Source organism: Pelecanus crispus, chromosome 1, assembly GCF_030463565.1.
Source record: "Pelecanus crispus isolate bPelCri1 chromosome 1, bPelCri1.pri, whole genome shotgun sequence".
NCBI classification, from domain to species: domain Eukaryota; kingdom Metazoa; phylum Chordata; class Aves; order Pelecaniformes; family Pelecanidae; genus Pelecanus; species Pelecanus crispus.
Genome location: NC_134643.1, coordinates 124,128,230 through 124,156,169, shown reverse-complemented (window position 1 = coordinate 124,156,169; position 27,940 = coordinate 124,128,230). Strand labels below are relative to the sequence as shown.

At 47.9% G+C, this 27,940-nt stretch overlaps 1 protein-coding gene across 1 annotated transcript in view; it reads right to left on the bottom strand.

Annotated features, from left to right (window-relative positions):
• The window catches only part of SIM2 (SIM bHLH transcription factor 2), a 59,681-nt gene extending 32,404 nt beyond the window's left edge, over window positions 1–27,277 (bottom strand). The window contains 5 exon segments of the mRNA XM_075710862.1: window positions 8,193–8,301; window positions 14,643–14,732; window positions 17,832–17,896; window positions 17,899–17,913; window positions 27,103–27,277. Of these exon segments, the coding sequence (XP_075566977.1) occupies window positions 8,193–8,301; window positions 14,643–14,732; window positions 17,832–17,896; window positions 17,899–17,913; window positions 27,103–27,277 (454 nt within the window).
• Window positions 27,278–27,940: the final 663 nt, after the last annotated feature.

Sequence of the window (27,940 nt, the reverse complement as noted above, 5' to 3'; positions counted from 1 at the left end):
TGGTATGTGTGGCCAAAACTGATTGCAAGTAAGAGAGAGAAACAAGATAGTTAGACGTACTTTCCCTTTTCCCTATTACACTGCAGTACCATATATACACATGCAGGTTACAGGCTTAAGTATTTGAGAATAATTGTCGTCTTCTTTTTAGCAAATGAGTGGCAACAGTTGAATGATAAAATATAAATGCCTTACATGGCAAAATTGCAGATTATATATACAGAGCGAGCAAGTTCCTATGTACATACTAAGTTGAAAACTGAAGTTTGCAGGCTGACCTGGTTTGCCCTGGTAATGCTCTTGCTGTGGTAGGAAAGCAATCGGTTCTGTTGTTGGCCTCTGTCCTAGAGTTCCAAGCTTGCACGAGCTGCCCAAATTTTCTTCCCATTTGGACAGTTTGGTCTGTGCCCTGACTGTATTCAGAATCCTGTCAGTGCTGTAGAGAGTAAATTGTCTCTATTATCATTCCTGTTATCCAAACTCAGATGTTTCCTAGCATTTGCCCAAACGTTCCTTTGCTCCTGTAAGTGATGCTTCCAAACTTTTCTTAAAGAAGAAACTCAACAGGACACTAGGCAGGAAGGAAAACAGCTTTTGCAGTCTGAGACACTCTACTCTCTTTGGTATATTTTACTGTTAATTCCCAATGAAGAGAGATTTTTTAATGGGGTGCCAGCAGTGTGCACTCTTTTCCACTTTTGTACATCCATAATAATAATAATATTTTCTACATTTCTCAAGTTTAAAATAACACTAACAAAGACTGGTAACAGGATCATCATGTTAAACCATTATCTTTCAATAACAGTTCTCCTATACAATATTTTAAAATTAATTAAAACAAAAATTCCTATCAACATTTGTCTTTCGCATATGTACTACTAGAAAAAATTCTTTAAAACTTAGTGTAAAAAAGATCTTTCCAGATGTACAATTTTCCATTCCCTTCTTTTAATATTGAACAAAAATGTATGTAGGGAAAATGTTCTTCCTTGAGAGAAGTATGCACTGACATTTGCTTCTTAGATGAATGAAACAGTGTCCTTAAAGCTCAAACAAGGTGGAGAAGGCCTGACACAATGTATTCCACATTCCTTGTGTAACTTACATTAGGCTTATAACTAATCATATAAGAATTATCCATTTTTTAGCAGACAACTGGAATGTCTAAAATAACTACAGTATTCCTCTTTTCCTTTGTGTGCTCTGGGGAATGTTATAAACTGCTTTTAGTACACCATGCCTTGGTGTGCAAGTCAGCAACAGTTGGGGAGCTATAGACATTTTAAAGGATTAAAATCTCAGAAAAAAACATATAAAACCAATAGACACACAATGTCTGACTCCAAATACACACAATGCTGAATCCTTCACAGCATTGCTTAATTTCTTGTCTCAGTTAACCTGCACTGCAACTATCTCTTATTTGGCTTGCTTGCCTGCTTTCATTCAGCTGCAATGATGACAGATGGACTGACTAGTCATAGCCAGCTTGCACTACCCTGATATTTCAGACAAAAATTTCCTTCTTTATCCTTATAGGTATGGTTCAGGAGGTACAGCATTTCCCAAAAACCTCCAGATGGTTTAGCGCATGTTACTATCTTGCTGCAAGCCTACCACTCTATGCTGCTAGGTGTTAAAGAAAACTTTCTGCAAAAATGGTTGGTATAGACACACTTTCAACAGCAACATCATTTGAGAGCTTAAGGTCCTGACACTTGTAGCATGTACATCCCAGCTTGTATCAGTATGTTGTTTCCTCTGAAAAGCATGCTAGGGGGAGCTGGGTGTAGTCAATAATCCTGGTGCAATCCTCAACATTCAGTCCCTGAAAGCCAACCACTATTTCAGACACATTCAAAATGCTTAACACCTCTGGACAAGGCACTTTGTAACAGTCACTTCACAAGCCTCTGCCAGCATTGTACCTCCCTACCACGCTAGTACCAAAATGCTTTACTGCTGAGCTGTAGTAGCTTAGACTTACTAGCCTGACAGACATTTAGTTTTATGCTGTATGTGAGGAAAGGGGCAAACTCCTCACATGCCTCCATGAAGTTCTGGAGCTATTGTTGGCTAGGCAGAATTTTGCATGGCACCACAACCATAACCTACTAGGTCTCCTGCACTAAGCAGGGAAGATATGCAGCATGCACTGAGTCTCTACAGTCAGTCATAAACATAACCTTGCAGTCTTCCAAGATGCATAAACTACTGTTACCTCATTATCCCCACATTTTGGAGCCCAACCACCCTGCTAGATGACTACCTTTGGCTCCATAAGGAGAATATCACCCAGTGGACGCAGTTTGTTACTTCCACTACTTGAAGAAACAGAAAAGAAAAGCTTTCAGATCTGTAAGTGCTCAGGGAAAGACAGCATGCACCAAAGCCACTTCTCTACATCATAAGAAATCAGTTTCTCAGCCCTATGCCATGAAACAATTGCCACATTCCTGTTAGTTGTGTTGCATATCTTAGGATAGAGGCCCAAGAATCTTGATATCAGCCTATGCAACAGATACAGGTGGTATAGGGAGTGCAAAACTGAGGTGTAAGGCTTCGTACAAAACTAAGCCAGAACACACTTAAGATGCTGCAGACCAGAAATACATTAAGCAATATTAGGAAAGGCATGAAGGGACAGTGAGGTCCTCTGAGATCTGAGCACAGCCAGTACACACCATTTGGAAAACATATCAAATTATTCTCTTTTTTTCTCTTTTTTTTTCTTTTTCTGCTAACGCATCCCAGTTGAATATAATGGATTCATTTTGTTACAACTGGTGCAAAGTTGGCCTGAAGACTCATGTGAGGTGATTTGCTGAGGCATACCCTACCTTTAATGTGTATGTGAGAGAGATTACCCTTTTTCCCCACCCCAGCTACCCTCAGAAAGAGAGTCCAGCTGTTGGCTTCTTTCATAGCAAGGGATCAGTACATACGGCTTTACATTTTCAATGCCCGTCATGCAAGTAAAAAGGCAGCTTAACGACTTTGTAAGTTAAAGCTGAAATTCTCCAAAGCCTCTACAGATCATGGGGCTTATAGCTTTCATTGAGTCATAGTTTGTAGACTTTAAAGGCCAGAAAGAAGCATTAGATCATAGGTGTAACCTGTACATTGCAGTTCATTAAACTTTGGTCAGTTACTCCTGTGCTGAGCTCAGTAACTTCTGTGTGCCTAAAGCATATCTTCTATAAAGGCATACAGTCTTGATCTGAAGACATCAAAAGAGGAAGAAACCACTGCTTCCCTCAGTATTTTGTTCCTGTGGTTAATCAAACTCCTAGTTATAAATGTATGCATTATTCTAATTTGGGCCTTTGCGGCTTCAGTTCACAGACATTGGTCCTTGATATGTTTTTTTCTTCAAAAACAGTCCTTTAGTTCCCAGTATTTTCTTTCCTTGGAAGTATGCGCACTCAGTAATCAAGTCACCTCCCAATCTTCTTTTTGATAAACCAAACAGATGGTGTTCTTCCATCTCTCATTATAACCCTTTGCAGTCCTTCAATTATTTTTGTGGCTCTCCTCTGTACATTCTCCAATTTGCCTTTTTTTTTTAAAGTGGACAACAGACTTATACAGAAAAATCCAGTGTCCATCTCACTAATACTGTATAAAGAATACAATTATTCATCCTTGCTATTCCTGTTCACTATTCCCCTGCTCACAGGCACAAGGATTTTTCACTGCCCCTTTTTTTGCCACAACTTCACAACAGGAGCTCCCACTGAGCTGTTTGTCTTTTATGACCTTTAAATGCTTCTCAGAGTTGCTGCCTTCCAGTTTCTTGCCCCAAAAGCTTTCCTTGCCATAACTTGCTGTAGCGACACATTGGATTTATCTAAAGAGTGATGACACAACAGCTATTTCACCAACATCCACTTTCCCATGTAAGTTTTGTTACATTTAATACTGTTATGAAGTCCCAGCTTCTGGAAGGATGTGATTATTCAGGAATTGTCACTGTCTTTCAAAAAAACAAAGTATTTACCCTCTAAGTTTGAAGATGTGTTTTGTTGTACCTGAAGCATTAGGAAGTCCAGGGCAAACTTAGAAAAAATTTAAAAGTTATAATTTAAGAAGGCTTGTGCCTTTTAAACTGATATATCATTTTTTGAGCACCAGGCTGAGATACCTGAAGAAAACTCATGTGACAGTGAGCATTATATAAAGAAATCCACACTAAGTCCGATTTTATGCAGTGAGCAATAATTTGCCTTTCCCTGAGAAATAAAACTCATGCAAAGACAATTTCTCGAGCTCAACAGCTGCAAGGCTTCTACCTTTCTCATGTTGTTTGGTCTTTCAGAAAAGCTTCTACGGAACTGACGAAGCACTGGAAATGCAAGGGAAGGTTTGAAGAGAATAATGAAGGAAAATGATGAAGATTAAAAGCAAATTAAGAAATAAATAAAGGGATAGCATCAAAACCTACAAACACTGTAAACCTGGAGGTCAGAAATAATCTGTACTCTGGGTTATTCAATACCAGTAACAGAATACCACAAAGTGTCGATATGCATGTTCACATTTGTGATTTTATTTCTGTCGTAACAGATCTTATCCAGCTACAACCACTGAAATAGCAACTGAACTGAAAGTGTATATACGTATCTGAGAATTAGCTGAAGAACACATCTTAAGCCAGTAAAGTTACATGAGCCAAGCTGTAAATTTGTGTTATGAATGTCTGTGTCTGCAGTGCAATATTGATTTTACTCCTGAGTAATACCACAGATTGGAGAGATCTATAATGTAATAAAGTTATAAAAGGAAAGTTTTTATTTGACCCACTGACTTGATGATTCAGATGTGTTTTAAAAGATGAAAGAGATAAAATCAAACTGAAATGACAAAAAGTGCTCTTTGAGAAGTCTGTTTTCCTTTATTAGAAAATAAAAACTTTCACTCAACTTCCCTCTGCCCTAAGTTATTTGTAGAATTCCATGTCTTATTTAAAAATTCAGAATATCTACTGATACAGACAGAAGTTGCTTCATTCCTGTCATTTCTTAAATAGGCTTCAGGGCTTCACTGAATTAAAACAGGAAACCTGCTTTGATTTCTGTAGGCCAGGTAGTTTCAGGTTATACCTCAAGATATATATGTATAAAATGTGTATACTGCAGAAAAGGGAACTACTGGCATAGGGAATACAAATATAAATAAATATTTGATCACTCTGTTAATTTTAAAAAGATTTACCTATGGATTCTGGATATTCTAATACACCTGCTCCATGCATTGTATGCGGAAGAGACATGCAGAAGTAAGATTTGCATGAAATCATCCCTACACAAACCAGAACACAACTTAACTCCTTTATTTATCTTCTCCAAGTCTAGGAATCCAAACAAGATGCTGTTGTTTTGAGGCTTTTATCAATTTCCTCTGCTATACAAAATTTTACACAAAAAACCCCAAAACATACGTAAATGAATCACATTTCAAGGTAAATTTTCCTTTACCTTTGCACTATTGAGAAACCAGTGCTTGATGCTAGTAACAAACAGCATCTATGTAGAATGAGGTAAAGAAAGCTACAGAGAATGAGGCATATACCTGGGGCTAATTATACCATTAGCAAAATTTCAGACTGAAACAGTTGCAAGTAAACTAAAATTAACAGTTTCAATTGTGTGTAAAGTCTTTTCAAACACAACAAGAACAGAATTACACTTCACGTGTGGTGAGGAGAATTTGTTAAGGAAATCAAGAATTTGACAATAAGTAGCTAAAATGAGAGACACCTGATCGTTTCAGAAAACAAATGCTAAGAGGCAAGATAAGCATCCAGAGACATCCAAATGTTAGCAAGAAACATGCAGTACCTAGTTCTGAACAAAAATAAAACCTCTGGAACTGCGGTACTAGTGTGCTGTCTCACTGCTTCTTGTAAACCAGTCATGATACTAAACAGAGAACAGGAAGAGCTGCGGGCTTATTTGCATTTGACATAGAAATTAATTCCAGTCAGTTGCCCATGACTTTAAATTTGTAAAAAATCTCCAACTAACAAATTTTAAAAAACTATATTGTAACAAAAACAGGAGGCTATTGCCATTGTCAACACAGTGGGTATAAAAATCTCTTACTACCAATTCTGGATACCGCAACTGCATGAGAAGTCATTGATTTATACCAGAGGTATCCCCTCTGCTTATCAGTAAGGTAGGAAAAAGGAAAAAAAATGCTGTTATTTAAAAAATGTCAACATTTAAAAACAAAAAATCCCTTACAGAGGAATGAGCAAACTATGAAATAGTCAAGTAAGAACTAGAATCAGAAGAGTCCAAGAAAAATAAGTTTGTTTTTCAACACACCAAGGGGTACACAACACAACCTGTTTGGGGATGAAGAAGAGAGAAGGCAGCTGTCATGGTTTAGCCCCAGCCAGCAACTAAGCACCACGCAGCCGCTCGCTCACTCCCCCCACCCCGATGGGATGGGGGAGAGAATCGGAGGAGTAAGAGTGAGAAACACTCCTGGGTTGAGATAAGAACAGTTTAATAATTGAAGTAAAGTAAAATAGTAATGATAATAATATAATAATGATAATAACAATAATAATATACAAAGCAAGTGATGCACAATGCAATTGCTCACCACCCGCCGAACGATACTCAGACAGTTCCCGAGCAGCGATCGCTGCTCCCCGGCCAACCCCCCCCAGTTTCTATACTGAGCATGACATCATATGGTATGGAATAGCCCTTTGGTCAGTTTGGATCAACTATTCTGGCTGTGCCCCCTCCCAGTTTCTTGTGCACCTGGCAGAGCATGGGAAGCTGAAAAGTCCTTGACTAGCATAAGCAGTACTCAGCAACAACTAAAAACATTAGCGTGTTATCAACATTCTTCTCCTATTAAATCCAAAACACAGCACTATGCCTGCTACTAGGAAGAAAATTAACTCTATCCTAGATGAAACCAGGACAGAAGCTAAGATAATTCTTCCATTTACATGACTCAGAGCACTACATATGCTTCCAGGAACATTAAACTTCTCTGCAGGCACAGGGTACATGATTCTGCACTGATGGAATCACAGCAGTCAGAACTGTGGTGAGATCGCCAAGTACAGAAAATGCACAGTCACCAGAACTGCAAAAAAAATGCCTGATCCTAAACAGAATTGTAGTGTGAACCCAAAGCTCCTCAAGGTTTTAGGAGCTGTGCCTTAAGAAGGCCAGTAAAAACTGGCAGGATGTGAGCTCCAACTGATTAAGCAATTATGAATTATATGTGAAAGCATGTTATGGAGCTTCCATATGATGGAGCCAGATTATTTCTGATATTTTAAAGTTCAAAGAATTGCCCCGAGGAAACAAAAGCTACTGAAGAAGACAGTGCAAAGATGAGCATACCTTTGTTAGTTTTATAGTAGTTACAACACTGAAGTCACAACTTAATACACAACGGGTTATGTTAACATTTATGCATGGTGGGTGAGCACAGCCAGGGTGGACAGTCTGATCCAGGCGTTCACATAATAAGAGTTCTGCTGGCTTCCCTGACACTCCATCCAGCTTAGCATCATGCTGTATGGGTACGCGTGGGTGAATCATCTGCAGCACTTGAACAGGATGTGTGGAGAGGCTTGGTGAATCACTGATCCAGTATCAAGGCAAGAGGACATTATTTTCCTGGGGAGATCACTTTTGTAATGAAAGCTTCTAAATGTAGGTCATTTACAAAACCAATTTTTGCTCTTCCTACAGTGGAGGGTATTAGATCTGGCTTTTTGTCCAAGCTTAAAACTGGACAGTTGTTTTTAAAACATTAAAAGTGTCCTCCTATTTCCAATTGCCTAATGTATTATTCTTTTTTTTTCCACTAAGACCACATAGCTGCAGCTGTGCACAGCTAGACCATTGCAACATTCCTGCAACCTCAGCAGTGATGACACAATAAAAGAGATGAAATGGCCACTGGGCAAAATCCAAAAACCTGTTTAGAACTGCATGGACTCCAATGCATGAAAAGCATTGTTTAACCTAGGATACCTTATTCCCTTTACTACAACAAACCAAAATCCTGGGTCACAGTTTCAAGTTCATGCGCCTCCATTCGTGTACATAGCTTCATATTGGATAAATATGAATTTGTCACATTTTAGTCTAGGGTTGTTACTTTTTTTAGTTTTTCAATGTTAGTTTGATCACAGATCATACAAGTACCTTGTAAGAGGTGAGGATGAAGAGGCTGGTGAGCAGTAAGAACAGCTGTCATCTCATCATGATCAGAAGGATGTATATACTCATAAATGCTATTACCAGTAAGCTCCACCTGTGAAGAAACATGTAACACATGAAGAAATGCAGCTGACTATTCTTTTTCCTATCCCAAAAGTGCTCTTAAGTAACCTGCACACACTGCATCTGGGTAACTGCACACCATTTTTAAAATATAAGTTGACTGTATCAAAACCATGTTCCAAGTTATACCCATTAAACTGAATTAATTCCTTCTTCAGCAGTAGCTAATATTATAGACGCTTTTGTGGGAATTTCTGGTGATGATCCGGATACAGAAGAGCTGCTATTAGAAAGAGCTGGCAAATGAAGTGACAAACTAGAGCAGCTGTAGAAATGTTAGATAGCCACAAAATGGGATAAAATCTCTGTGAACTGTATTAATGTCTCTCAAGAAGACAGATATCCAAAAAAATAATGTTTCTACAGGTTCTCAGAAACTATCACCTGCATTCAGCTGGCAGCTGAGCCTTCAGAGCCAAACCACTAGACTTCCACAATTCCTTTGTGCCTTTTCAAATACAATCCACCACATTCAATCCACAGTAGTGTGAAGGGCTCAGAACAGTAGCCAGTGAATTCAAAAGGCAGACTTCCTTAGATTTTCATGGGCAGTGGTTTGAACCTTCACTGCTTTAAGTAAATATGCAGAGTAAAGACTAGGACTATCTTAAATATCTGTGTATTCCCTCTTCTCACTTGAACTTTGCTCGCACAAGAATGTATTTCTGTCTTTCCCACTGTTGTACCCATAATAACTGTTGCACAAAAAAATGAATGGCGTGCACCATATGTCCCTTTTGCTAACTCTGTCTGCCACGTATAAAACTCACCAACAAAAGTCTCCAGATAGATGCAGTAATTGATTTAAGGAGTGAACCAATACTTTGAGCCTGTGTTTTAAATTAGTGTCAGGCTGCCCAATTGTTCAGTGTGGCCTGATGTGCCTTGGGCCCCTAAGATCAGAGACAGCTGAGAGGTGAAGTAATTTAACCTATTATTCTGAGCCAATCCTACTGATTTGCTAAGATGTGTGAGTTGCCTTTTCTTTGGAATAAATGAAGTTGTCTACCCCACAAAGCAATCTTTTTCCGAAAATGTTTCTCATCATTCCATTTTCTGCATTATTCATGGAATGTCTCTTCCCAAGACTATGCAAAATAACTTTTTTTCTAGCCATCTAGCAGTGGGGACTGCTTCTTTCCAACAACCCCTCCCTGCAAAAACAAAAACACCAACACTGATTTGATGTTCTAACCAGAATAAAATTTCACTGAATAAGGAAAAAAAGAGAGAAGGAAAGAGAAAAAAAGAAAGGAGACATGGAGAGAGGAAAAAAGAAAGAGACGCAGGTGAAGAGAGAAAGGTGAAGAAAGAGAGATAAAGAGAAGAAGACAAGAAAGGAAAAGAGAAAGGACAAGAGGCAGGGAGGAGAGGAGGGGAGAGGAGAGGAGAGGAGAGGAGAGGAGAGGAGAGGAGAGGAGAGGAGAGGAGAGGAGAGGAGAGGAGAGGAGAGGGGAAAGGAAAGGGGAAAGGAAAGGGGAAAGGAAAAAGGAAAGGAAAGGAAAAAGGAAAGGAAGTTATCTACATTGCTTGATTGATAAAATTTTCTCTAGAAGTTCTCTTTCAAAAGCACTGGCTGTTCCTTTTCAGGATTGTAACAGGTGGGGACCTGTTATAGTAACACCCCATATTCAAGCTCTAGTGGTGGGGGGAGGAAGGAGAATATACAATCTCACTGCGAGTCATGCTTCTCAATGCTTCTGTTTGTTTTTAATTACGTGGGGAAAAACATATTGTAAATGTCCATAACTATCTCTGTAAATATCATAATCACCTACAGACACATAAAACCCATTTTAAAAACATCTAATCATTCTTATGGTGATGGGTATTTCATTGACCTATATGCTTAGTAAACCAGAACATGAAAAAAACTCATAATTGCAAAAATGCAGAGCTGTGGTCAGTATTCAAACCAAAAGGAGTATCACTTATGACCCTGTTCTTATTATTTTATCTTAGGCTAAGAGTGATTTTACAGAAGAGTATGTTTTGCCCTTGAAATTAAAACAATTGTATCACAGAATACAGCTTCCAAAAAAAAAAAAAAAAAAATCATTCATGGGTGGCTATGTGCAAACAATCTCTCCCTTCAATATAAAGACTTTCTTACAAAAACAACACCAACCAACCTGACTAGCAACATTGACTGTAGTAATCCAAAAGATCTTGTTGCATCTCTGCTGTTACCAAGTATAAACATAACCACATAAACATGCATCTACTTTCTTACAAAGTATAACTCATAGGAATCTCTTACTTTTCCAAAAGTCCCTACCTATTTCGAAAGGACTACTCAGAGAAAGACATGTTTGTTCACAGGATCCACAGGACTGGACCCAAGGTCACAGTTTTATCCAAACTGTAATTTGTATCCCAGGGCTTATTTCTAAAATTCAAAACTAAAGTGCTTTGTCAAACTAATGACTAGTTTTTCTCGTTACACACATAACATATACACGTTCTACTCTGATGTTTGCATTTGCAACCCCAGCAAAATCAGCGGGAGGTGAACATACAACACTGAAACCAAAATTGACTGTAAAAATGCAAGTGGAAACATAAAGCCGTCAGCAAAGAGATGGGGGCTATTTAAGAGTCAAATAACCAAAATATGTATACATAATTTTGAAACTGACCACAGTCTCCTGCTACACATAGTGCATGCATGCTCTTTTAAAGCCTACAATGAAACACTGAAAACTTAAAAAAATAAATTATATGGTTCAATTCATAAACCTTCTAAAACCCCATGCCTCAGGCTTATTAAACCAGCTTCCTTGATGCAGCTTTTTAATATCTGTAAATACCTGCTTACTACCAAATATCGCCATTTCCTACTAAGAGGTTTTTTTATGTGTATCTCAGCTGCACATTTTTTTCCTGCCAAGAAACAATTCATAATAAACACAGAGGACTAAGTAGATGGATTCTAGAGCAAATATTGCATATTTTGCCTTTCATATACTTATTTGATGAAAGTAAAATAAACTCTTGGAAAAGTTCAGATGTTTGTGGTTAAATATTTCAAGACTTATCAAAAGTCAAAGATAAGCTTGGCTCCCTCATGCACCCAGAAAATGGCTGGAATAAGCTCCAGACTTTCAAAATTAAAAAAAAAAAAAAAATCAAAACACAAACAAAAAAACCTTTCACCATTGTTTCATAAGAGGATTTGGGGAATTTGAACCTATTTGTTATCCACCAAAAAAAGAGGCAAATTGTTTCTCTCAGCTAGTACAAGTCAGTTCAACACTGGTCTGAGGCCAGTTGAAATTAGGTGGAGGAGGGGGTCCTACCCATCAGTATTTACAGTATTTACTGTTACAGTTGAGAGCAAAGGCAGATCAAAATCCAAAGTCACAAATTAAGTGATAGGTCCACAAATTAAGACGTAGCCTTTTCAGAAATGTTGTTTCTGATTCTCTGATGCTGCGGACAGAAGTGAGTGAAGTAGTGCTGAAAAACAATCCTTAACGTTGTTTTTTAATTTCAAACTAGCTTAACTGCACTACCCAGTGAAGGGTTATTCAGAAGCTCTGATTTCTTTCTGCTGAACTTAAATTCAAGATCAGCTAGAAGATAAAAGCTGCTGTAGTAGGTCTCCAAGAATATCCTGCAAAATATTTTTAAATGGACTTTTTATTTAGTTTAAATATATATTTTTAAACAAATTGCACTTTAACTGGAAATTGATGTGTGGACTAGTTAATTGTCAAATTATTTAATAAAAAGGCCTTTCTATGCACACTCTAAGAGATTTTCTACAATCATCATCACTCTGGTCTCAGCTTGTATTGGCTGGAGCTCTATAAGAGCACTTGTTGAAAATATAGTGTGGGATTATGACTTGGTGAGGGAGACTTGCAGAATTTGCTTCTACAGACCAATCTCATTCTTGATGTCAGTGGCAAAACTCCCAGTGATTTCCAGAGAAGTAGGAACAAGAACTCATTTAGAGCCCTGAGAAGCTTACAGGAATATCCTAGAGTTAATGTATTAATATCCTGGTACGTAGAAGTAGCCTAGTATTAACACCAGTACTACTTAAAGCAAAATTGCCGCCTCAAAAATAGAACATTGACGAATAGCAAGAACAGATTAGATGATAAAACAGTATGAGCAAAGAGGGGGGGAAAAATCACTGCCTTGTTTAGCTGGGGTTTTGTATTTATAAATAAAAAACTGTGCGCTGTGAAACTTCTGCAGCACTTAGCGTTTTGAGAGTCTAAAACATGCCCTTAAATTTCACATCCCTCTGTCCTCTCTGATCTGTAGCTTTCTGGGGAGTTTAAAGATACAGCCCCATTCATTTACGAATCTCTGCTAAAGTAAAATATTTGTGATCTGGCTTATTAAACTGTCTTCAATGAGCAATATGAACAAATCCTCTAGTTTTCCTCAGCACCTCTTGCACTGTTTATAGATGTTTACATGTGCAATGCACATGGAATTCAGTCTGTGCAGAGGGTTGTGAGGGCATGAGGGCTAAATATGACTAAAGCCTGTATGACGCTTTCCGTCCCCTCTCCTTCAATGTGGCCAAGTCCATTCAGTGCCCTACTGATCCTGTAGTTCTTTAATTTCACCAGATGACTGGATAATACTGAGACCTACAAGATCTGATAACTTGATATTCCTCAAAAAGAAAGAAACAATTTCTGGACAAAACCTGGAAGATTGGTTAGCACTTATCAAACAGCAAGCAGCACAGGACAATGAGACTCTACTTCAGCAAGGACAGATGGGAACACTCAGTGCTTTGGAATAATTGTACTGACTAAATGAATCTATTTAAGCAGTCAGCAGCATGTTGGATCTTTTCAAAAGTCAGGGCGAGAAAAACTTTTAATAATGCTGTTGATTCAGAGAAGAAAATATGGCCATTCTCTAGGAAAGTTTATTCTAAAACAAAGCGATACTTAAAGAAATTTGAATGTGCATTAAATGATAAGAAACAACTAATACTGTACTCTAACAGACTCAATTGAACAAACTGCTTGAACGAAGAATGTTTCCTGGGCACATTTTTAAAAATTGGCAGAAAAAAAGTATCCACACAGAATATGGATTCTCAAAATTACTTTTTCTAAAAGAGATTACAAAAACAGGGACTGTAGTTGCTTTCGGATTTAGAAGCAGTGTTTACGAGATTATATACTTTTTCTAGCTATTCAGAGTTCTGTTTTTTCTCATAGCTACTAATTCTAATATCACTATTATAAACACACATCCAAAGATCTTCACAGTTTTCCAATCAAAAATATTAGTTACTACCAAAATTAAAGTACACAGATAGTCTCCACAACTCAGCCCCTTCTCTGTTTATTGGAACAGCCACAGGGCGTATTCCCCAGACATTTTCAGAACATCCTGTGCTCTCTCACCTTCATCTCCTCATTTTTCTTCCCTCTGCTATTAAGTCTTTATTTAACTCTGAGAAGTGTTTGAACAGCAACTGGTTCTGAAGAAACAGTTCAGTTTCTTGCAAGCCTCATCCAGGGCCCAGTGAAATTTAATTAGGAGTTTTTCTACTGGACTTCGGCAAGCTTTAGGTCAGGTGCTACCAATGAATCTGTGTAATACAGTTACACACAAAGGTATGGAAGCTTGCACTCTGCAATACATTCAGGCTATTTGCCCTTGTGCCTGTCCCAACAAGGCAGAAAAATCAGAAATGTCCTTCTAAGAAAAAAAACAATAAAAAACCCCTTATACTTCTTCTGCAGAACAGTAGTAAACTGAGTTTTATGAGTTCTATCACAACCATATAAAACGCTTTACTGAAAAGACCACTGAGCTGGAAAAACTCAGGAAAAACTACCCTGAATTCCATGTGAACACTCATAAATCTGCCCCCCTTTTCTTTTTTTCCTAAAGCACATTTACCATAAAACTCATGTTCCACATCAGATTTCCTCTCTATTTCATAGCAAGTCTCAATATCTTACACAATCTAAAACATATAGTCTTGAATTCTAAACTTTATTTCAGACGTATAGCGTTACCACACAGGCAATAGGTTTAGGTTTCAAGCTCTGTATATATCTGCAATTTGCAATATCATATTATTTATTACCCTTCTTAAAGGTAATGAGGAGTAAAATACAATGAACAAGAAAAGATATAAAGACAGTCATGATGTGGTTGTAAGTGAAGGAAACTTGAATATTTAAGTAAGGCCATTTGTCAGAGAACAAAGTCAAAGCTTCAAACACCCCTAAAAAACAATGATTACGTAAATGGCAAGATACTAGTGTTAGGTTCCAAATCCAGTACCCGTATTTAACAGATAGAATAAATCACTCATACCTGAGATAAGCCAAGATGTACAGATGCTGTTTCCGAGATGTACATTATTTTGCCGTCTGATGCTACCACGAAAACAAAGCCATCCAAAGTCTGAAAAAGAGAAATATGTAGGGTAAAAAGCAAGCACTCTGTTTAAACCATTTACAGTGAAAAAAAAGTTGAAGACTTTTGGAGGAAGATTACTCTCCAACTTCAACAGCAGCAAATAGCAGCAAAATTTAAGGAACAGAAACCTTTATCCAATGCTGTTCCTACAAACTCTATGACACACGCACACATTGTGAAATCCAATTCATTCCCCCTACAGATGCTAGCTTTACTGCTTCACTTTAAGTTAACATTCTCCTGTTGATTCTGGTTATTTTAGTACTTAGTACAAATCCTGAGCTATGTGGTACTTAGGGGAAAGTCTAGTACTACGCAAGCCATTTTTTATGCTATAATTGGCAGACAGAGCTTACTGCTATTTGCAATATATTTAACAATACCGTAAGCAATGCTTTAAATTTCTTTGAATGTATTTTTAATAACGCCTTTCTGAACAGAGGGCTGTCTGCTACGTAACTATGCAAACTTAGGAAAAGAAAGTAAAATAAATCAGCATTCAAAACTTTATCACACTTGAAGAGAGATATTTATGCTCATTAAGCTGTATCCCTACAGTTTGTGAATCTCGACTAATGGTAATACGTAATGCAAACTTGAGGTCCAATGCTACAAATTCTTATTGACAGGATATTGACAAGTACATATTACTTGTGTGAGTAAAAACTAAAGTTTAATTTAGTCATATGTCATTCATATAAGAAAAAAATAATACAATGCAAATGGTACAGTTTAGCCAAAAATAGTCATGATTTGGACATACATCGGTTTGGGAGTACTGTGGTTCTTCAGTGCCCAATTTGAGGCATTTTTTCAAAAGTATCTGATATTCTTCATCAAAACCTATCCATTCTCTCTAACCAGTTTAGGAAACCTTGATCAACACATACATGTGAACATCATTGGAAAATACACGTGGAACAGAAAAAAAGTTTTTACAGTACACAGATAAAACAACCCCTTATTTTAATTCATCTTTGAAGTTACTGAACCATGAGAGAAGCAATAAAAATCCTGTATGCTTCATGCTGCCCCAATAAGAAAATATTCCAAATTATTCTCTGGCCTACTAACGATTCTACAGCATGTAATTGAAACAGATTACTCTTACTCTTTGCCTTTACTTTTTTTCTTTTTTGGAACATAAATTAAATTTTGTAGAAGTATTAAAATGGGAAATAAATTATTGCATCCTTAGCCATTACTTTGCTTTTAAACACTGCCATCTTGCAATTGCTCTGCCCAGTATCATAACTAAAACCGTGTCAATGCTTCCATTACTGCATTATATGGTGCAGTAAGTCTCCCACTTTGCTGTACAGAAAAGTGTATTGGAGCTGAAACGTCACATGTAAGGTTTTGGTCTAAGAACCCTTAAAAAAAGTTTACGGTAAATGTGGGTTTATTAAAATGTTAAGCATTCATAATTCAGAAATAACTGAACTGTAAAATGAGTATTAGAGGTGATTAGCATATAATGTTACTTAAGTTTATTTAATGCCAGAAAAAATGCGGAATAGCTAACAGGGAGGAGGAGCAACTGTAACAACAAACTATTTTTACGATATAACTAGATATGGATTTTTCTAGGTGGACCAGTGATTCTGAAACAGCTGACAGGACATCAGCTACTTCAACCAGAATTTTCAAGGCTAGAAATACCTCCAGATCATTTTGAACTTTACCGATTTCCATTTACTCTATGCGGTCGGTAAGGCACGCTTCACTCTGCCGAAAGCGCGCTCTCTTTTCGCTTCAGGAGAGGGGGCAAGATTTTGCAGGGCTGCAGCAGCCGTTGATTTACAGAAATCTACACTTGTGTACAGCGAGCGTGCACGGCCATCTCCAGCGCCGGGCGACCTCGCACCGCCTTCCCAGCGAGCCCACCCTGCCGCCTCGTTACCTCCCGCGGCGTAGGCGGCTTCCTGGAGCCCCGTGGGGAGCGGCCGACCTGCCTGAGGGGGCTGCGCGCGGCCCTACGGCCGCGGGGCGGGGGCGGGCAACGGCCGGGGCGCGAGGCCGGCGCGGGGGGAGCCAACGGCCGGGGCGCGAGGCGGGCGCGCGGGGGGAGCCAACGGCCGGGGCGCGAGGCGGGCGCGCGGGGGGGGTGGGGTGGGGGGGTGGTAGGGGGTGTCGCCCCGTAACGCCAGAGGCGAGCGGGGACAAAGGTGGGCGAGCCCGCCTGGCCACTCGGCGGGGGGGGGGGGGGGGGGGGGGGGGAAGCGGCCACAGCCCCCGAACAGACCTTCTGTTGAGGTTTTGATCCCCAGCAGAGTGAAGAGCTAAAACAGCTCCAGCTCTGTGACCAGGAATTAACCTCCCACAATAAAAAACGGCCGTTAAACGATTACGGTTTACTAGGTCTTTAAAATCGGGGGAGAAAAACCCTTGCTGTATTAAGTTCACATATTAAAAAAAAGGAGCTAAACCTAATTTTTTTTTTTTTTTTTCCCCCCTCCGGCTGGCACACACGCTCCAGCTACGACTTCCTAAACTCCCCTGCGCGGGGGGGAATTCAGAGGAATTCCAGAGCGGATCAACGGGATGGCGAACAACGGTATTTTCAGGTGCTAACGTCCACGGCAGATCTAACCCAGATGTTCACCCCCCGCCTGGGAGCCCTGCGCTCTCCCTCACAGGTTTCCCCTCCCCGAGTCACCGGCGGGGAACGACGGCCCCCGGCGCCCGGCACCCCTCCAGCCCTAAAGGTGCTCCCCGTCGCCGCTCGCCGGCGGCCGCCTGCGGGACATCCCCGGCAGCTCCGGGGCGTCTGGTGATGGCTTTTACGGCTGGCAGGCGCTTTGCGTGCACGCAGAGCCCATTAGTGCCGTGGTAAGCTGTTACTCCTGTTAATATCAAAGGCGAAAACAAACAAAAAAACCCAAAATTTTGAAGGGGTCGGTGTCTCGGTTTTTCTCCCTTCCCGGCCGGTGTGAGGCTCGGGAGTAAGAGGAAGGGCTTCACCCAGGCTCCTCTGGCGGTGCGGGGGAGAGGAGGAGGAGGAGGAGAGGCGGGAGGTTGCTCACACCGCAACGCCAGCCTGCCGGTGCGCGGCGCGTACGGGAGGAGGAAGGCGTCCGCTACCTGAAGCAAATGGGATCCGAGCTCCTTGGCCACGTTATCCAAGGGCCCTATCCTGCTCGGCTGTCCCAGGCGTCGCCCAGACCTGCAAGGGAACCAAGGAGCTGGTTAGAGCGGGAAGCGGAGCCCGGCCCGCCCTGCCTCCCCGGCGGGACCCGCGCTGCCCGCCACCCGCCCGCTTTGCCCCCTTCGCCCGCGGGGAGCGGGCCAGGCCGCGCCGTGGGGGCTCGGCAGGTGGGAAAGGCCCAGTCCCTTCTAGACGCACGGGTGGGAAGGGAATTGCTCTTTTTCTGGAGCTCCCGGCGAGGGCACCCCCGCGGAGGCACTTTCGCCCTCCCGGAGAGGGGCCCGCCCGGCCGCCCCCGGGGAGCCGCCTGCCCCCCGGGGAGCCGCCTCCCCTGGCCCACCATGCCGGCACCGTCCCGCCAGCAGCACCCTGTCCGTCCCCCCTTCCCCCGCGGCCGGGATGGGGGAAGAGCGGCCACGCACTGCGGACCCGAGGGACGAGCCCGCCGCAGAGGCAGGCGCGGAGCTGCCGGCCTGCCCGCAGCCTTGCCAGCGCAGCCCGGGGCGCTTGGCGCCCAGCGGGTGTGTGGGGGTGGGTGGGTGTGTGTGTGTGTTCCCCCACGGAAGGCACACGGAGCTGCGAGACGCTCGCCTGTCTTCAATCACTGCCGCGGCCACGCGTGCTCCCCGCGGGAGGTGCGGCAGAACGGGCCCTGACACCCGGCCCGCCGCGGCCCCCCCCGCCCGCTGCCCTGCGCCGCCGGCCGGCGGGCTGGGCGGGGAGCGCGGCTTTTGCGGGGCTGCCGGTGCCGACGACCGCCACGCTGGCCAAGGCGGGTCCCGGCTGGGGAGGGGGCTGAGGAGGTTAAAGAGGGCCGGAGCTCGCTCGGGGGAGAGACGGCCCCGACGGCCTCTTCACCTGCGCACGGACGGCACCGAGCAATTTACCGGCGCGATTGCACGGCTTCGCCCCCTTCCCGCCCCCCGCCCAGCCCGGCCCCGGCCTTGCTCCGGCCCCGCGGACCCGACAGGCCCGACCCGGTCCCGCCGCTCCGCCCCAGCGCTGCCCGGCGGGCTGGGGGGAGCCGGTGCGCCCGCCGCTGCCTTGGTGACAGCGAAAGGTTATTGATGGAGCTGGGGCGGGGGGGGGGGCTTGGGGCGGGGGTGATCTGGGGTTGGATGGTTGGTTTGTTTTTCGTTTCCTCCATGCCAAGAAGGCTTGCACCAGCCCCCCGGTGGAGCTGAGACCAACTGCCCGTGCCAGCCGAAGAGCTGGAGACTCCTATCGGCACCTGACGGCAGGCTCTGCGGCGTGCCATTGCCCGCAAGGGCGCACAGGTTGCGGGGGGACACGACATGACACGGGACCGCATCCATTGAATGCCTCCTTTTTGGAGAGAAAGGAGAGAAAAGAAGGCTTAAACCCTCGGGGCTACAGCACCGCTTCCGAGAGGCCACGGAGCCCTGAGCGTCTTCCTGCCCGTGCTTCCCTCGCAGCCGAGAGGCGCTGCGGAAGGGCCGGCGGCGGGCGGGAGGCGGGGACGCTCGCTGCTGCCAGCCCGGCGGGGCCGGCGGCCGGGGCGCGGCGACGCGGACTTCACAAGGCCCCGGGCTCGCTGCGGCCGGGGGCAGCGGGGGTCCCGTCTGCCGCGTTTCGCCTGGGCGCACTGGCCTGCGATGGGTGCCGAGCGATGGGTGCCCTGTGGCTGCAAACTGCGGTGCAGCCCTGAAACCGAGCGCCGCGTTTTCCCCCGCTGCCCCCTCACCGCCCAGGTGCCCTCAAAGAAACCTCCCGCCACAAGCGCGCAGGGGCAAAGGCCGCTGCAGCGGGAGCCCCGCTGGGCTCCCTTACGGGGGGGGAGAAGAAGTTGACACCCAGGCGGAAAGCCCTGCCCTAAACTCCGGCTTTGGAGCGTGTTTCTAAACGTCCCGCCTGAAGCCCTCCCTGCTCCGCGCACCCTTTGGCCGAGCGTCCGCGGGTAGCCCTGGTCCAGGAACGATGGGAGCCTTTCTGCCCGCTCTTGGGGCCTCCCTTGGGGTGCACAGGATCTCCCACGGGAGGAAGGGGGCCGCGGCGGAGAGGACGCGTGGCGAAGCGCGGCTGCCCGCTCTGCTTCCCCCCGAGTTTCTTCTCCTCCCGCTGCGCGGGTGTCAGCCGAGCCGAGCCCCACGCCCCGCTCCCGCCGGGCAGGCACGAAGGAGCCTGCGGCTCCCAGCGCCGGGCAGGGCACCCCGGGGACCTCGGCCGGCCCCGGCGCCTCCTTTCCGCCGTCGCAAGGCGGTAGCAGCACCCAAGGTCAGTCCCAAGAGGAGGCGTCTGTCTGCCTGCCCCGTGTCCGTCGCTCCGGCTGCCCCGGCGGCTCTCTCCAAGCCGCGCCGCAGAAGCGCACGGTGGGCGGCTGCGCTTTCTTGTGGCTAGGGGAAAGGACACCGTCCCTTCTCCGAGAGAAGTGTTTGGCCACGCGTTTGGGAAATGGGCTTTGAAGAACCAAACGAAAAGTCGCACTTTTCTACGGCCGTTTCCCAATTCGCGATTTGGAGAAGGCTCCTAAACTTCCAGGGACACGCCAAACGTTCTTTCTGCTGAAACGCTGCTTCCCCTGGGGCGGAAAGTTTGAGGATCGCAGAGACATCCCTCAGTACCCTTCCCGAGGCGGTAACAAATGCAACCGAGAGAGTCAGTCCTGCTGCTGCGCGGCTTGCCCTTATTTCGATTTACTAATTGCAAATCTCGAAACACGGGATTGTAAGCCTACAAAGGGGGTTACGCCTAGCGGTGTAAAAACTGTCCTGAAACGAGCCCTCGCTTTCCGAAGGACGAAGCAGATTTACTCTTTGAGCCTCTCACGAAGAAGCTCTTCAAGAACGAAGAGTGTCTCTGCCGCACCCGTGCGTGGCAATCTGCTCCGTCCTATCCATCACGGCTGGCCAGGTACGGTTTCACGGCATCCCCAAAATCTCCACTATTTTTAAGGTTCTTCCCTAACCCGGACTAAAAAAAAAAAAAAAAAAAAGGTCACTTCCGCAGATTTGTTCCCTTTGAAACTGTAAATTGGAGTTGCAATCGCGAACTCGCATCAAACGTAAACGCGTTTGGTGGATCAGCCTGGCATTCGTCTAAGCTTATTTTAAAGCCGATGATTTTATCATTTAATCCACCAGCAGATCGCTTTAAAGGTGGAAACGAAACGAACAAAACCTTGCCTTCAGATAAAGCACTAACGCCCATTAACTAGTCTTCCGAGAGATTTGCAAACGCGCACCGTACCTCCCGTAAACATATGGATGCAATAGACTCAGACGAGCTGCCTCTGCCCGGCCGGCGAATAAGGCGCATTTTCACTCACTGGACTGGAGCGGGGCCAAAACTGCTGCCGATGCACAGCCAGCCTTCCCTGCGCCCCTTAAAGGCGGTGGGAGTTTGCCGGGCTGGCCGCGGCCGGGGAGGGCTCCCCGGCGGGGAAGGCTGCCGGCCCCCCGGCCGCCGCTGCCGCCTTGCCGGCCCGCTCTTTTCGAAGGAAACGCGCAGAAAGGCCGCGGTGCAGCAGGGGCTACCTGCGGCGCTGGCCCGCAGAGCCATTTCCCGGCGAGCGAGGGGGCGAGCAGCCGGCGCATCCCTCCCGCGAAGGCTGGGGGCAGCGGCGGGGGTGGCCCGTCCCCCGAGCGCAGCCCCTCTGCCGTGCTAGGGGGTCGGAGGTGGCCTACGGCCGGCGCTTTGGGGCGGCTCCGGCCGCTGCCGGGGGGTGAAGCCCGGAGAGCCGGAGCCGGGCTCAGCGGGCAGACGGGGACTGGCCGGCCCCGGGCGCAACCTCCTTTCCCGGCATCCCGCCGTCGGCAAACACGGACGAGAGGAGCCTCTCTCCTTGTTAGCTCTCCCTTTACCGGTGTCCGTAACCCACCGGGACCGGGGCCGTGCTGGGAGGGCACGGCGGGGTGGGCGCCCGGCAGGCAACGCTAAGGGGGGAATACCGGGCAGCTGTGCCCGCCAAGCCCTCCCCGGGCACCGGGCGCAGGTTGGGCTCCGGCAACGGCGTCCCGGGGACAGAAAAGGGGTTTTGCACAGGTCCCCCCGAAGTACGTGCTGTTTCACCGCTTTGGTTTTTACGTGGGGGTTCTCATACGAACGCGGCCCCCTCCCTTCGGCAAACCCGGGCACGATCCTGCCCCCACCGTCTTTTGACACCTCTGGCCGTTTTTCAAAGTACCTCAACATTCACTTTGTATCATTTCTCGGTTTCCAGGGAGGTGGGGGTGAGTTAAACTGTAATAAGATCTAGAAATATTTGGGAACCCCTCCCACCTTCGCTCTCCAAATACACAAATTCGTACACACGCACGTTTGAAATCTCGGTAGCTTTTCTGCTCGGGATTCTGCTAAAAGAATTACTTAGCGACGTGTTACGTGAAGTATCGGATTGCCCTGTAACTCGGAGCATTTCCTTTGTGTCTGCTGCATTGTTCCCCGGCTCCCCCGGAGCGCACGGTGTCCCCCCCCCGGTATTCAATAGCCATCCTCCGCAAGGAGCCCGGGTCAACTGCAAGCGCCGGGGTTTTCAGCGCCGCCTCTCCTGTTTTGTTTTTTTTTTTTCCCCAGCGCGGTTGTGCCTCCCTCGGCCGGGAGAGCGGAGGGGAAATTACCGGGGGGGCGGCGAGCTGCCAGCCCCGGCACCCGCCGGGGACGGGGCGGAGGCGGCCCCTGCCCTCCCTCCGGTTTTGGTTCCCTCGTTTGGGCGAGGCACGGGGTGGGCTGGGGAGGGGATGGCCTGTCAGCCCGTGAGGCTGCGGGGCTCTGGGCGAGGGGCAGAGCTGGCACCTTGCCCTAAGCCCCGTCCGCAGCGAGGGGCGAGGGAATCTCAGCCCCGACGGCGCAAGGGGATCGCAGCGCTTGGCCGGCGGGTCCGAGGGGCCGGGGCGGATTTGGAGCCGACGGGGAGCCCCCGGTCCCGGCGGGGGTAACCTCTGCTCGGGGCGGGAGGCTCTCACGGCGGGGTCGCTTTGGGAAGGAGCAGGGCTGCCTTAGCTTCACTTCGGCGGGGATGGACCGGCCCGCCCGCTTCCTCTCGGCCGGCTTCGGCGTCACCGGCTGGAAAGGCGGCCGAGGGCTGGGCGACGTGAGCGACGGACGTAAAGATCAAGATTTTAGTTAAAAAAAAAAAAGAAAGACAGAAAGAACGAAAGAAAGAAAAGAAAAGAACAGAAAAAGAAAAAGGAAAAAAAGAAAAAGGCCAGGTCCCCGAGGAAAAAAAAAAAAAAAAAAAAAGACAACAAAAGCGGCCTCCAGGACAGCCGGACAAACGCAAACCCGGCGAGCCAGGAGCACCAGATGACGCCAACAGGCCCGAAAGCGGGCGCACGACAGGCAGCGAGGTGGCGGGCAGAGCCACAGCTCCCACGGCAGTGACCCCCGCACTCCTCCCGCCCCGCCGGAGCGACCCCCGCCGCCGCCGCCCGTCCCCGCCGCCGGGGAACGGCTCCAGGGAAGCCCTGAGGGCACTTTTGTTTTAGTAAGACCTTTAATGCCACTATTAGCGGTTATTACAATAGAGGCACGGTTTCGCAGAGGGATTACTCACGCCGCCGGCTCGGGCTTTATTTATTTATTTAATTCGCTAATGAACCTCTTCCGAGTGCGTATGAAAATTAGATGAAATAGCTGCAATTCGCCTTGATTTTCTTAAAATATACATTCACGGCCGGGTTTAAATAGGGACCGAAAACTCTGTACGCTCCTAGTCATTTCTGTTGTCCGCGTCTGGGAATAAGGAACAGGTCTAAAATCTACGGCTGAGTCATTTTATTCAGATTATTTTGTACAACGCACATTATCTTTTGGGTCAGTTATGAATTGGCTCCTTCCCATCCGGTTTAAACATCCATAAATGCGCAGTTTTGTCATCAGTTTTGGAAACTGCGTCGGGGATGGGGGAGAGGGAAGGTCACAATTCAACCAGGCTGCCATAACCGGCGGGCAGAGAATCGCGGTTTTCAAACGCAATTTCTTCTCGCATCTCTTTCTTTCATTTGCTCGTTTTTAGAATAATAATAAAAAAATAAATACTGACAGTCAAGACAGAAGAAGTCCCGTGGTGTATTTTTGTTCTACAGTAATAAATGCCTTGGCAAAAAATCAAAATGCAAGAAAAGACGATCTTACAGAGCGGGAGCGCGGGGGAGGCTGTAGGTTGCTGTCTCCTGGACTTTAATTCATGAATCTGAAGGTCAGAGCGAAACCGCACTGCAAAATCTGTGAAACCGGAGCGCGAAATTGTGCCTTCCAGGGCTTGCACTTTGAGGGGAGAAAGGAGCTGGAATATAAATCCCCTTTCACTCTCAGTTCTTTGAGACTGATTGGGCGCCTCTGCGGGGGGATCTGTGAGTTCGGTCCAAAATGTGCATCTTCAGGAAAGCCCTGGCCGCGGTGGGCAGGGGGAGACCTGTCTGAACCCCCTTATAAGCCCTGTCGAAGCGCTGGGACCAGACACCGCGGTGAGGGTCTCAAACTTTGCCTGAACTGTGTGTCAGCTCGCTCTGGAAATAAAGCGGGTGGGGGAAGCCATCCACCGGAGTTTTTTTAAAAAACACAGCCCTCTCTCTCTCTCTCCCCCTCCAGTCTAGACAGAGCTGGAAGCCGGTTTTATGGCTGGACAGCATTTCTGATCACGCTGGCTGCAGCTCCCCCGGGCCTAGCATGCATGCTGGAGGAGTCGCAGGCCTGGCCCCCGCAGCCACCGTGGGCTGGGAGGTGGAAACTCCCTTGAGCCTTCGGGGGGCGACTCCCGGGGGAGCGCGGCTCCCACCGCCCCGGGAGCAGAGGCCGGCGGGTGGTGAGGGGGCCTGTTAGGTGCCCACCTCTATTTCAAGCCCCAGGACCTCGGACGTGGGTGCCCCCCGACCCGTCGGGTCCAAGACGCTCCAAGGGGCGCTTTTCCCAGGTCTTGCTGCCCACAGAATTTAAGATGCCGTGCCGGGCAGCCTTCTCGGCCTGTTGGGCTTCCCCCCCTCCCCTCCCAGTCAAGCTAACTGGAAACCACCAGCCGGGTAACTGGGGCGGGGGCGGACCCCCTCCCCTCCTCCCACACACAAATCCCGAGGGGAAAGGAAGAGAGGGGCGATGCGGGACCGTGTGCCGTCGTGCACCCCCCCGCCCCGGGCACCAAACGCCCTACTGAACCCTGCGGGGGAGCGGGCACTGCCCGCCGCCGCCTCTCTGGGGTCCCCGCTCTGCCCTCCACCCTCCCAGGCACTAAACGCACGTCCCGGGGACCGGAGGTTGTTATTCCCCCGGCCTGTCCGTCCCTGGATGCAAAGCTCTGGTTTTAAACGTATTTCCATCCGTACTTAAGACGATGAAAGATCAGGAATTCGCCGTATGCATTTAAACGTTGCTCTTAATAAGCAGAGTGTGCGGAAGCGCACGCCCGGCCTGTTTAAGGAAGACCGACACTTAAAACACACCCGGGCTGTGGGTATAAACCTGCTCTCAGGGTCGTCTTGTTGCTCTTGAGGATCAGTAGGGCTGCAAAAGCAGGGACACATTCAGCAGCATCTCGAAACGTGCCACTTTTCTTCCCTCCTAAACCAAAGCCATTCGCGGGCATGTTCCCCAGCAAGGGCCGGCGAGCGGCCCCCCGAAATTACGACGCGCTATTCCTCACCGGGAATTTTCCCGATGGGGGGTAACGGCTGGAAATTGCAGCGGAGCAGCGCCTCGCTTCCCCTTGCTGCGCTAACTTCGGGAGCGCACGCTAAAGGAGCCCTGGCTTTCCGTGGCACTGCTAGTATTTACTCTCGAAATTACTGAATTAGATGGCTATAACGGTAAGCTTTTCTCGGTTTGGGAGTGGGTTTGTTTCCCCGCCCTCCCCCCCCCCCCCTTTTTTTTTTTTTTTTTAATTTGCAGGCTTTTAATAAAGCTCCTTAGAAACCGCGATGGAGAGCAGACCTTCCACTCCGGAATTTGCTAATTCCTTCAGCCCGCCTCGTCCGGAGAGGCACAAACAAATGACAAAGGGGGGAGCTGGGCTTTATTTAGCCACCCGCAGACACGAACCAGCGTTTCATTTCACGCCTCCCATCAGCTCAGCGGCGGCACGGAAAGGCCGGCCCAGGGCTCCCCGTGGGTGCCGGCCGGCTGCCTCCCCTCGCCCAAAGCGGCCCCATCCGTGCGCCTTTTCGGCGCTCGGGGTGTCGGTGCGAGGGTGGCCGGGGGGGTGTTTTTGATCAAAGCCCGGGGGAAGGAGAGCGCGGTGTCAGGCCTCGGTGCTGCGTGTCTCCGGGACGAGCTGCAGGAGCCACCGACGCTCACCGCCCCGCACGGCCCCGGCCCCGCACGGCCCCGGCCGGGGGGCAGCGGGGTCCCGGCCCTGCTCGGGGGGGGGGGCTGGGCTCAGACTGCCCCCCCCCCCCTTCCCGGCCCCAGGAGAAGGCGCAGGGCCTCGCTGCGAAGCCGCCGCGCCGTATTTCCCAGCCTGCTCCCCTACCTCTAGAAAACTCCAACCAAAACGAAATAATAATAACACCCACAGTATTTTTTTTTTTTTCCCCCAGGCCGTGCCTGGGCACCGGCAGGAGCGCCGAGCCGAGGGGCCTCCCCCGGGGGCCGGGCCGGCTGCATCCCGGGGCCGCAGACGCCGCGCACGGCGGCGAAGAGCGGAGCCCGCTCTCCTCGGGGCGGTGCCCCCGAACAGAGGGAGCTGAACCGGCAGCAAAGGAGGGGGGGTGGAGGGGTGAAGAGGGGGGGATTAACCGGACGGCTCTGCCTCCCCGCTCCGCCGCCGGCCGGGCTGCCCGCCCCCGCTCCGCCGCCGGCCCGGGGCAGCCGCCGGCCGGGGTCCCCGCACAGCCCGCACCCCCGGGCGCGGGTCCCGGGGGGCTCGTCCCCCTACGCGCCGCCGCGGCGAGCTGCTGTCGCGTTTAGGCCTCGCAGGACCGGCGCTGCTGCTCGCAGCCCGCCCTCCGCCCGCCACCCCCGCGGCAAGCCTTGGCTTCCTTGCCCCCTCTTCCCAGGCAAGCGGGCTCCTTCCCGCCCCCGGCGGCTTTCCCCTCGCTCGCCCCTCCTTTGCCACCCGGGGCTGGGGCCCCTGCAAACACCCCCCTTCCTCCCAGGACGTAGAGGCGATGCGGGCTCGTCTCGGGGTACGTGGTCCCCCGTCCGTGTCGTGTCCCCCCCCCCCCCCCGCCCCTTCTCGGGCCGCAGCGCTGCCCCGTCCCTCCGGTGCGGGCCGGGCGGGAGGCGGACGGCGCCGCCGGGGAGCCCCGCCGTGGTTACCTTCGGGGAAGACGGCTCGCATTTTCAGGTAGCTGGTGGTGAGACGGATGATGGACGCCTTGTCCAGCTGGGAGGTGATGGCCGAGGGCAGGGGCAGGAGTTTGGCCAGTTCGTAGAATTCTCCATTTTCTTTTTCCCGTCTAGTCTTTGCCGCGTTCTTGGATTTTTCCTTCATCGCGACTACTGCAAGGCGAAGATGACACTGGCATATTAGACCCGATTCTTCCGAATTGCAGGGGGCATGGATTTCGGCTTCAGAGTTAGTATTTTCGTTTAAGGAAGGGAGGGAGGGAATTCACCCAAATCAAATCAACTAAAAATAATAATAGTAAAAAAAAAAAAAAACTTAAAAAGGGGAGAAAAAAAGGGGGAAAAGGGGAGGGAAAAAAAGCCAAACCAACCAAACAAAAACGCCACCAACAGAAATGGTGCGAGGAGGGGGGAGGCGATCTCTGAGCCACGACCACGACAGGCAAGCCGCTCGGGAGAAGGCAGTTCTGCTCTGACCCTTCAATATCTAGCGCTTCGAAACCGAGACCGAAAGACCTACACGAACCACGGTCCTCTGCCTGCAGCTGGGATCGGGTCTTCTCCTCAACGGGGAGCAAAGCACTCGGTTCCCTTCACTGAAGGATTTCTTCTACTCAATCCTTCCCCGTCCAAAAATAATAATAAAAAATATTAAAAATAGAGCGTCCACGCAAGAAATCATTGGGCTGAGCAGGCTGAACCGGTTTTGGACACTCTGTCTCTTAAAAAAGAAAAAAAAAAAGGAAAAAAAAAAAGGGAAGGAAAGACCGCGCTGCTCGTTTAACGAAGTGCAGAATGATCTGGTCCC